At 32.1% G+C, this 11,594-nt stretch overlaps 1 protein-coding gene across 1 annotated transcript; it reads right to left on the minus strand.

The window, feature by feature from the left end:
- Positions 1-1,885: 1,885 nt before the first annotated feature.
- On the minus strand, positions 1,886-7,023 carry LOC137826713 (3-deoxy-manno-octulosonate cytidylyltransferase, mitochondrial). Its single transcript, XM_068632805.1, has 8 exons — positions 6,604-7,023; positions 6,010-6,055; positions 5,239-5,325; positions 5,031-5,155; positions 4,588-4,727; positions 4,415-4,466; positions 4,172-4,282; positions 1,886-2,253 (listed from the first exon to the last, which is right to left on the minus strand). The coding sequence occupies exons 1-8, from the start codon at positions 6,853-6,855 to the stop codon at positions 2,161-2,163; spliced, it is 906 nt and encodes a 301-aa protein (XP_068488906.1). The 5' UTR covers positions 6,856-7,023; the 3' UTR covers positions 1,886-2,160.
- Between the last annotated feature and the right edge of the window lie 4,571 nt (positions 7,024-11,594).

Here is an 11,594-nt window from a genome sequence, read left to right on the forward strand (position 1 = left end):
AATGTACAACTACTTAGCAATCTTGCAAAACTTTTGAATCAAATCTCTTCTCAAAAACAATTTCAATCTCACTTTTTGTATGTTTTAGAATACAAAGAGAAACCATATTTATAGCTCTTATAACTAGCCATTCTAGGCAGTTAATCACGAGCCAAATCAGTTTTAATTCAACTGAAAACAAATTTAACAAGTTTTTGAAAAGTTGTTCGGAAATGTGACAATCAATCGGTTGAAATGTCATTTTAACTGGTTGAATTGGCTTTGACAGTTAGTCAACCAAGTCAAAAACAGTTTTGAAAACCTTCACATAAGCTAAGTGTAAAACAATCGATTATATCATGGTTTCAACTGGTTGTTTTTCTCTTTGCTTAGAAAAACATTTTTCTCTTTTAAAGCAAATTGGTTCAGCTTGTGCATAGGATTAAGCTAAGCTCCAATCAGAGCATCAAAGTATCAAGCTTTCAACACATACTTGGATCATCAAAGCTTCCACGTTCTACACAACTCCCTCCCCCTTCTAGAACCAACTACACCTACAACATTTAGTTTTTCCAAGAACTAAGAGATTAGCTCTGAACTAACTAAAGGTATAGGTAGTTCTAAAAGACGATTAACTAGAGTACAAGAATTTTTCATGAAAATATATGACTGTCTAATAATGTAGATTGCAGAATCCAAAAATTACAAAGTGTTTTTATATTAGTTCACACTTAAGTAACTCTCTTAAGAGGTTTCTTTAATCAAATAATGATTATAGAACAAGTACAGAAGTCACTCCTAACTAACATGAGTACGCAAGTCAATCCTAACAATCCCTCATGATTCTTCCTGTAAGATAAAGAACTCCACATTTTTGTAACTTTCAATTTTGACTACAAAATCAAAGATTGAATCAACAAAGCTTCCTAACACAAATGATTCTTTTCGCAAAAGTAATATAATTAAATGATTCTTTTGGCAAAAGTAATATAATTGAAGTTGTGTATTTAATTTTGTTGGTGTCTTCACTTTTGTATAAAAAAGTTGCTCGAATATTATTATTGTTTAACAATCTTCTTATTGATGATGTCTTCAAAATTCTAATAATGCATCCCTTATATTTTGTTCTGCAAAATTACTTTAATTGACTCGGTAAACTTTGCTTACATCTTGTGAAAGTATAGCGTTGTAAGTGTTATGATTTATCTGTCAGTTATTTTCTTATAGCGCCTTGAACACCTATAAGATATTGATTGATATAATTTTTGTTATGTGTTTTTACTTGAATGATTGGTTTTAATATAGGAAACACGTTGATCACATTTGTTAAAAATCATTTATCTTTTAATAGGTAAACGTTATACGGTTTAGTGTATTGCTCATTTTTAGAAGGATCTAAAATTTCACTTTATTTACAACTGTGTTTTTTTTTACCTATTAATTCAATTGTATAAGCACATTAGTTTGCATCATTAACTATACGGTATAACAATTTCTATGGTAAACAATGTAAATATACGGTATAATTTATTTGCTTAACTATATTTATTATTATCAAAACATTCAAAGTACATCATAAAATAGTTAACACCTCAGGACTCAACACTGGATATCCCCATTTCTTTAAATTAATTCTATCATGCAAGAATGAGAAAATTTGAAAATCCTAATGGTAAACAAATTACAACAATTTCAATTAAATTTTATTTTACTTTTTTCACATGAACAGTTATATATTATTATGTTTTACAAATTAGTGTGTTAATTCAGAGATTATAAAAAGACTAGAATTTAAAGTAGTTAAAGTATATTCAATTTTCTTTTTTAATAAAAGACTTATGTTATACATCATTATGAATCCTCACATCCCAACTAGAGTTGACATCCCAAAAAAATCCAACAATCATTTGTCATCACAGAAATTATATTATTTTATACTATTATTAAAAAATCTTTTACATTTATCTTTTCACTCTAATATTGTAATAAATATGTATTCCGTGTATCACAGAAGTCTATTATCTATAGATAAAAAAAATAACATACAACATAAATAATAACACGTATACTCTGTTGAATGCAACAAGAAGATTTATACTAAAAGGGGAAAAAAAAGTCATTTTCTACCTCTTATGTGTGCTGATGATTAATTTGTATTTAGTTTCTATATGGTATCTGAGTTCAAGACAAGTTCCTCTCACGCATTAGAGATTCTAGCTTTCCAACATCTTCTGGAGTGTCAACACCATGAGCCTCATGATTAACCTTTATCACCTATAGAGGAAAATGAAAACAAACATTTTAATAATGTGAACAACAATGATATAATCTTGACGAGTATGAGTGTACAAACATTTCAGTAGCATGGTTGCTAGATAGATAAGAAAGGATAACTCAAATCGAACCAATTAGATGTCCAATTCGGGTCTATGTGACATCACCTATCAATAGAAAGACTAACTATCTTGACATAAAATTCACTTAAATTTACAATAACATTTTGTAAACACTAACAAGTAGCTATTTTATTGCATGGAATTTATAATAATGAATTTAATTGAAGCTGTGAGGCTTTTATTTCAAATTTTTATGTGAATTCTGATCACTTAGCCTTTAACTCCATTACTGTTGAAGAGTATAAGGGCAGAGAATGAACCAGATGAACTTGATTGATTAAACACTCAGCTAGTTAATTAGCCTCATAAACACTTGATTTCTGATTCTGAATGAGGTTAATTTGATTTAAAAAAATAAGTTCGTTAAATATAAAAGGTGAGCATGAGCCCATAACTAATCAATTTATTTTGCTCGTGAACTATCTTGAAGCATGGTGAGATGGAACGTAGGAAGAACAAATCTTGTACATTCAATTAAAATGGGTGGTCAAAATTAGAATTAACTAAAATAATCTTTAATATCCATAAATTACTGCAGTGCAGAGGAACATGACAGCCATAAACCAAAACATCTGTTAGGAAACCCCTTGTCAAGAGGATTTATGTTAAGGAGAAATTGGGGAGAACAGGGCCCTGTGCCCCGTATAAGAGAAAGACTATTATGGTAGCTAGTGTAAACAAATATGAACAGAAAGAAGAACAAGAGAAAGGTATCAGATAGGTCAAGTTGTTAGTGGGAGTTGCAGACCTAGAAAACAAAGTTATTAGTGGGAAGGGCCAGGTTTCTCGAAATTGTCCTTTTCTGGAGGTAATTGGAGAGAGCTAAGCCTTTTCAATATGAACCCTCCTCGCCCCTCTTTCAATTTATAATTGTAATTTGTGAACCTGTAGTTAATCTTTAGAAAAAAAATAGTTCATATAAAGTTCAACTTGAGTTCAAACTTCAAATTATATGAATTCTTATGGACTCAAATTGAGTTGTGTTCGACTCAACTAGTTCCAGCAGTGGTATAGAACATCGAAGTACACCTCAAATGCAAGTTTTGGATGGTATAATCAGAAAACTTTTTCACTTGAGAAGGATTTCAAGATTACTGCAGTGCAGAGGAAAATGACTAATAATAAAAAAATCTGTTGGAAAACCCCAGAACAAGATAGTTTATGTTGAAGAGAAAATGGGGAACAGGAGGGATCAAGACCCTGGGGCATTATAACATTATAATATAAAGCCTATTTATGTTAGTGTAAAGTAAACAAATATAAATAGATAGGGGGCAAGAGAAAGGTATCAGATTGGTCAAGTTGTTAGTAGAAGGAATCAGGTTTCTCGAATTATTTAGAGGATTCATTTTGTTCTTTTCTGCAGGTATTTTGAGAGACCTAAGGCCTCCCAATATCAACACCCTACTCTACCCCCTTTCAATTTATAATTGTTGATTCTAAAACATACTTTTTGTTATATACTACTACAATACAACTCAGGTGCTTGATCACATATTCCCTTATCCCTCATATCATAGACTCATGGACCCTCTTACTATGGCTTTCACCGAGTGTTCAGAGTTCAATAGTCAGACAACTTCATTGGAGAACCCGAAATACGATGGTTGGACAACTCACATCACATCTGATGGCAAATTGACAACCAGACAGTTATACATGGATTTGAAAGGCTCTTTGAATATCATTAGTATATTACACACGATCAATAGAGAAATAGAATAATCAAGTAAAATACTTGCACCTTAGTGGGAGAATAAAGTTAAAACAAGGGCCTATATAAATAGCTTAGGTACCTTCATCTTGTAGCCATTCTCAAGCACTTTAAGCTGCTCCAAATCCTCCTCTAGTTGCAAAGGAGTTGGTTGAAGATCAGGGTATATCCTTAGAAACTTTGCATCATAGCTCTAGTAGATTCATAGACAGAAAAAACTATTAACTCACAATGAAGCAAATAATGGTAACAGTCTAAAGACAAATAGACAACGAACAATGATTGTTATTACAGAAAATTAGAAAGAATTTAATGATAGTAGTACCTGAATCCCAAGATGAAGCAAATACGGGAACTTTGGATTGACCTTCCCTGACCTACAGTACATATGCAAGCATTTATCCAGTTTTACAAAAATATGTATAACAATTTCACATGTTTTATGAATGAATTAACAATTAAGATGGGAAATCTGAACTTAAATTATTAGTAACTTACTTGTTGAATGGGATTAATCCTCGTGAAAAATAGATGGCATAACCACTATTATCTACAACACATTTTACTCTATTTGGATCATGAGCATCTTCAGGCTTTAAAGATGTGACTGCAGTGCTGAACACTGCATCTGGAGCTGCCTTTAAGGGTCAGGATTCAGCATAGATAGTACAAAGGAATAATATAAAATTATAAACAATCACAGATATATAAAAATATTTCCTTTTAGCCATAGAGTTACAATACTTAAATGGGAAGATTTTCAAGATAACATGATGCTAAAACAGTGTTTTGGACCAATTGATTTACCATTTTTATTCAGAATAAAAAACACAAAAGGATCACAGCTAAAGCAGGCTGTCATCTATTTTTTTAGCAATGGAACATTATTTACATTTTAAATGGTATGAAAAATAACAAATTTAAGATAAAAAAAATCTTACCTGCAAAGTTTTCACAACACCGTCTATTATCTCAGGTTCAATAAGTGGTTCATCACCCTGAATGTTGACAACAATATCATAATTTTTCCCAAGCTTCTGTAGAGCTTCATTGCAGCGCTCAGTACCTATCATGCACAATAAAGAGTATGAAACATTGTGAGGAAAAAGGTTTGAATGGCTACAATACAAAAGAAACTGATTTGCTTACCATTTTTGCAAGATTCTGAAGTCATAATAACATCAGCTCCAAATTGTCGACAGCAGTCAGCAATCTTTTCATCATCAGTTGCCACAACTAGAACAAGAGAAAGTTATCAAGAAGCTAGCAAGATGTGCACATGCATACATCTACCAAATTGTAAAACTCTCAACTAGACTTTTTTGAATATGAAGCACCAGACAAAGTGCGCAAGTAGTGCACAAAAATCTGCCTAAATTACAATCCAGACTAAATCATGGTATTCTTTGGTCATTTTTCCTAGATATTCATAAAGTAAAGCAATGGAACACAGGTAGATGTTGGAGACATTTAAAATTTGTTACCTTCAAAAGACCAATAAGAGATTTTAAATGCATGAACAAATGCAGAAACAGTAAAAACTGAAAAGAAATATAATATCATTTACATGTCCATTCCTAGGATGTGTTTGAACATAAGTTGTTGTGTCTGTGAAACGCCCTCTCAAAAGCAACACATATTGGACACACATGAAAAAGAAATTTAAACTTCGCACAGCTTCTTCACTATTCAGAACCCTCCACTGAGCAGAAAAGGAGAGCAAAAAGCTTAATTACTTCACCTCTTTGTACTACTTGATGTGAGACTTAAACACACATAATACCCAAGTCCCTATCACTTAAGCTTCACATAGAGGCATATACTTTAACATACCAATTTTAAAGATTAACTTGAGTCGAAGTTATATATTAAGCTATTAATGCCACAGTCGATAAAGATCATGGGTATAGATAGACCTACCAAGATGATCCAATGTAACCGCCAGCTTTGCCCTTTCCCATGTTCTCTGAAAAAACCAAATTAGGTAAAATACATCATAATTTGACCAATGAAGAGAAATAGGAGCTGGAAATAGTTTACTATAACGCCAAGAAGCCAACTGAAATTTTTTAATAAACTATAAGCCTGTTTCTCCACGAGTTTCTCAACGAGTTTCTCACTATTCCTAATATTTTCGCATCTTTTTAAGAGCCGATGTTCATAGTGACTTTCACTCTATCCACATTGACCCAGTAGTAGTAACCCTTTTCTCTTTTACAGCTTTACTCACCATTTACAAGAGCAGAGTCCAACTAAAAACACTAGAAACTTGAGACTTAATTAGCTAGCCAAGTAGTTTACCTTAATCCTTATGAGACTCAAATTATCGGATTACGTGCTTTCTTCGAAGATCCAGAGTACACACTACGTTAATATTAAACAAAATTGACCCTTAAACATTTTCAGATTTTATTCATTGATACAAGAGTAAACGATGCATGCATTGTCAATTTAAAATATTTTTTAAGTAAAAAAGTTAAAAGAAAATCAAGGAGAGAGAGTAGAGGGGTGGACCTGGATCATGGGCTTGCCCAGGATTTGAACGAGAGGCTTTCCCTGAAACCTCGAAGAGGCATACCGGGCGGGTATAATACCAACGACCCGGCTCCGAAACTTGCTGAATCGGGTCATGTAAGCGCGTGCACCCACCGCCGCTGCAATGGCCACTCCCGCCACAATTCCATGGACAATCCACGTCTTTGCGGTGGTCGAAGAACCAAACGACGCCGTAGAAGAAGAAGAAGAAGACGATGAGCATGGTGCCATGACCCAAACAAAGAGAAGAATTTAGAAAGTGAGTGACTTTGCTTAATTTTGGGCACTCAACTTCAGATCTAACGATACATCTATATGTCTTGTCTTACCGTTAAAAATCATGTTCTCGCATTTGCAACACTTTCACTTTTGCAATTTCACTACTCAATACTTAAATTCGTTTTTATTTTATTTTACTTTATTCTCTATAAACAAATTTAATAACCCGATTTATTTTTCAATTATATAAATACATTAACGTGCTTTAAGCTAAAGTTCATGTTAAATTTTATTATTAACATCTTATTAATATTAAATAAAAAACATTGTTATTAATATTTACATAAAAGAATAAAAATTAATAACATATTTATAATCGATCAAAATTATTTAATTTGTAGGGAAAATATATATTTATCTCTCTTAAGATTATATTATTAGATCACAACTCCTTAATTTTAAAATTCAAGTTCATTCCTTAAACTTAGATCATTTCCAATCAAAATCGACTCACTGTGATTTTTTTTTCTGAACTTGACTTATTAACATTTTTGTTCTTTAATAAAGTCATTATTTAAGAATAAAATACAACTGCTGCTATTTTTTTTAATGAAAAATAAAATTTTGACCAAACAATTAAAATATATATTTCGCGTCAATTATGATGAAAGTAATCTAAAATATTACTACTTTTTTAAGATGATTAGTTTTTTTTTTTTTTGGACCGAAAAATCTTGTCTAGTTTTTTTTTATATATATATATAATTTTATGATAGACATTACTATAAATATTGGAATGCCGACAAAAAAAACTATAAATATTGGAATCTAACTAGGCTGATACTTTAACATTTACTAATCGTATATCTAAATATGAAAAATTTATTAAAATAAAAAAGAAAGAATAAAAAAACATGAGAGGCTACACCAACTTTTATAATGAAAATATTTCATTCTTTTTTATTTATTTTTCATTTTATAATGAAAGTATTTTTTTTTTCAGTTTCTATTTTTTTTAATAAGTACTTTTATTTCTTTACTTTATTTATAACATGTTTTGTTATGTTTTATTTTTAAGTTTATTGTATTTTTCTTCTTGTTGGAGATCGACTAGAGATTAGAGCCTTTCATTGTATATAAGTGGGTGCAAACCTCAACCCTATGAGCCGGTTTTATGAGGTTGAGTTAGGCTTAAAGTCCACTTCGTAATATGGTATCAGAGTCATTTCGAGTCTATCCTAGCGAGGGTTTGTGTTGGGCCTATCGTGCCACCCGCTATCGGGCCGCTATCGGACCACCCATAATATATAGTCTCACGCACGGTTTTATGGGAGTGAGTTAGGCTTAAAGTCCACTCTTTCGTAATACTTCTTTCAACTAAATAAATATCTAGTGAAAGTTTAATATTTTGGTCCACATTCAGGATTAATAGTGAATTTGATCAAGTGATTTTTTTTAAATCAATTATGTTCTAGATTTTTTTTTTAAGTTTTCAATTTCGTACATTCATGTGAACGACATAAGTGAAAATGATATGAGAGAGTTGCACATAGTTATGATCATCTTATTCATAAAAAATAAAATAAAGTATTATATTAAAGAGATAGCATATATAAGTGACATTATAATAAATATATGCAAATAATATTTTATTTTCTTGAGAATATAATAAAAGTATTTTCATAAATAGAAAAAAGTCAACATTTCGTTTTTAAGGAGGGAAGTTCTTCCACACAAAAAATAATTCATGTTCATTCATCTCATCTTCTAAATCCTGTTTGTTCGCGGTTTTAGTAAATTTATTGATGTGAAAAGGATTTAATTTAAATTTTAAAAATAAAATCAAGGTAAAAAGGAGAAATAATAAATTACATCGATATTTCTTAAGAGGTTTTAAAATTACATTCCCCTCTCCTTTTATCTTGAAACACATATTTTTGTTATGTAACACGTTTTAATCCATCTTAATAAATAATATTTTAGAGAATTTTTCTTGTACATTGTTTCATTGATACGTGCATGGTAAGTAACCTAACAGGTCTTAATTGAAATAAAAATTGGTTCCAAATAAAAGTTTGATGGACGAATATCTCTTTTTCTTGAATAAATAGGTTTACTAGCGGGAATATAAAACAAATTTATATTAATATTTAATTATAAGTGAAGTATTTGAAAACTTATATAAGTGATAATTAATGATCAGTGCAGTTAATTTGTTCTTATAAAATTGTAATAATAATTAATAATCTTAGGAAGAGTGAAAAAGAAAAGTTGCAAAGTGTTGGTGTTGTGTTAAGCAAATTAATTAAGTTAGTTTCAGTTAGTTTCCAAGTGTTTCTTTGCCTATATACTTCATACCTTTGTATCAATTTATACATAAGTGAATATATGAATATTTTACTCTTTTATCTCTCTATGCCTCCACTCATTCTCTCTCCTGTTAACAAGGTATCATGAGCCTATTTTTTTGACACGTGTCTTTATCCCCAATCTCATTTTCTTTCTCTTCTGTTTTCCTTTCATCTTCTTCTCCGATGGCCTCTGTTCAGAAATTCACCACTCCCATAAACCTCAAACTTGATGAAGACAACTTTGTTCTCTGGCGTCATCAAGTTCTTGCCATTATACGTGGTCTCAAACTCTTGAAGTTTCTTGAAGGAGATCAAGTTCCTTCTTCGTCCCCTTCATCTTCTCCTTCTCAACCATCAGAGGAAGTTCTTCAATATCAACAGCAAGATCAACTTATCATCGCCTGGTTTCTTGCTTCAATGACTACATCGATTCTTACAAAAGTCATGGTTTGGATTCTTCGACGCAAATCTGGAAATGTCTTCAAGAACAATTTGCCTCTCATATGTGTGCTCAAATTCATAAGATGAAGTTGTTGCTCAAGACTCCCAAGAATGACAAAACGATTTTTGTTTACCTTCATGACACTAAAAAGGTTGTCAACATGCTTGCTGCAATCGGCTCCCCAATTACTACAGAAGATCACATTGAAAGTATTCTTGAAGGGTTACCAGAAGAATACAATGCATTCATTGTTGTTGTTACGTCACGCACAAATCCTTACTCAATCAATGAGATTGAATCCCTCTTACTTGCTCAAGAAGAACGGTTTCAGAGGTATAAGCTTACTCACTCCTCTTTTCAAGCTAATGCTACTTTTGTTCATTCTCAGTATCATCAAATCCCATCCTTTCCTCCATCGTTCAATCAATACTCCCGTGGTGGTCATTTTTCGCATAAACCCTCAAGCAGGTATTCTCGATCTAATGGACCTCGCGCCTTTTCACCGTGATTCTTGGACTACCTCTCCTTCTGGATCCTGGAAACCTAATCGGGTTCGCTATCAATTGTGTTCAAAATTTGGTCATCATGCGCTTCAATGTTGACATTGGACTAGTAAGCCATCTTCTTCCAAGGTCACTGCCAACACATCCCAGTTTTCTACTCTATCTCTTGATGATGGTGAACCATCGATTCTCGGCACACCTTCCACTATTGAAGACCCGCTATGGTATCCGGACAGTGGGGCCTTTCACCACATCACACATGACTCAACTCTATTTACTGATAATCAAGAATATCAAGGCTCTGCAAATGTTAAACTTGGTAATGGAACATGTATGTCTATCTCTTATATTGGTTCTGCATTTTGTGTTTCTCTTGTTACTAACACTATTCTTTCTTTACAAAACATTTTACATGTTCCTACTCTCAATAAAAACTTGTTAAGCGTTTCCAAATTTGCCAAAGATAATAATGTTTTCTTTGAGTTCTACTCTGATTCTTGTTATGTTAAACATCAGGTAACCAAACAATTTTTGTTTCAAGGCATCACTAAAGATGGTCTATATGTTTTTCCTGCTCTAAGATCCACTCCTTACTCTGCTAATTACACATCCTTTAAATCTAAAAAACCTGCTCTGCAGTTGTGGCACAACAGACTTGGTCATTGTAGTTTTAATGTAGTTAAGAACATTTTAAATCAATGAAATATTGCTTGTACTTCTAAATCTGGTTTCTGTGATGCGTGTGTTTAAGGGAAAGCTCATAAACTTCCTTTTTCCTCTTCTGCAATTGTTTATACTTTTCCTTTACAATTGATATACATTTATGTGGTCCTGCTTCTATGCATGCTACGAATGGTGAAAAATATTATATTTCGTTTTTAGATGCTTATTCCAAATTCACTTGATTGTATTTGTTACACTCTAAATCACAAGCGCTTGCTGCCTTCAAAACCTTCAAATTATTGGCTGAAAATCAAACTGGTCTTACAATCAAAACTATTCAGACTGATAATGCAAAAGAATTTCACTGTTTCAAATCTTTTATTAATGAATCTGGTATACGACACCGCTTCACTTGTCCACATACACACGAGCAAAATGGTGCCATTGAAAGGAAGCATCGTCATATAGTTGACATGGGCCTGTTTATGCTCTATGCGGCTTCTCTTCCTATGAATTTTTAGGGTGAAGCTTTTCTCACTACTAGTCAGAATATCAATGTTCTTCCATCTTCTGTCATACAAGGTAAGACTCCTCATGAACTTCTTTTTCACAAGAAACCTGATTATACTACTTTTAAAAGTTTTGGTTGTGCATGTTATCCTCTCCTTCGTTCCTACAATCTTAACAAATTAAATTTTAGGTCTACTTGTTGTTTATTTCTTGGCTATAGTCAATGTAATAAAGGCTACATCTGTCGTTCACCTGATGGTAGAATATATATCTCTAGGCATG

The sequence above is a fragment of the Phaseolus vulgaris genome, chromosome 11, assembly GCF_000499845.2.
Source record: "Phaseolus vulgaris cultivar G19833 chromosome 11, P. vulgaris v2.0, whole genome shotgun sequence".
NCBI lineage: Eukaryota > Viridiplantae > Streptophyta > Magnoliopsida > Fabales > Fabaceae > Phaseolus > Phaseolus vulgaris.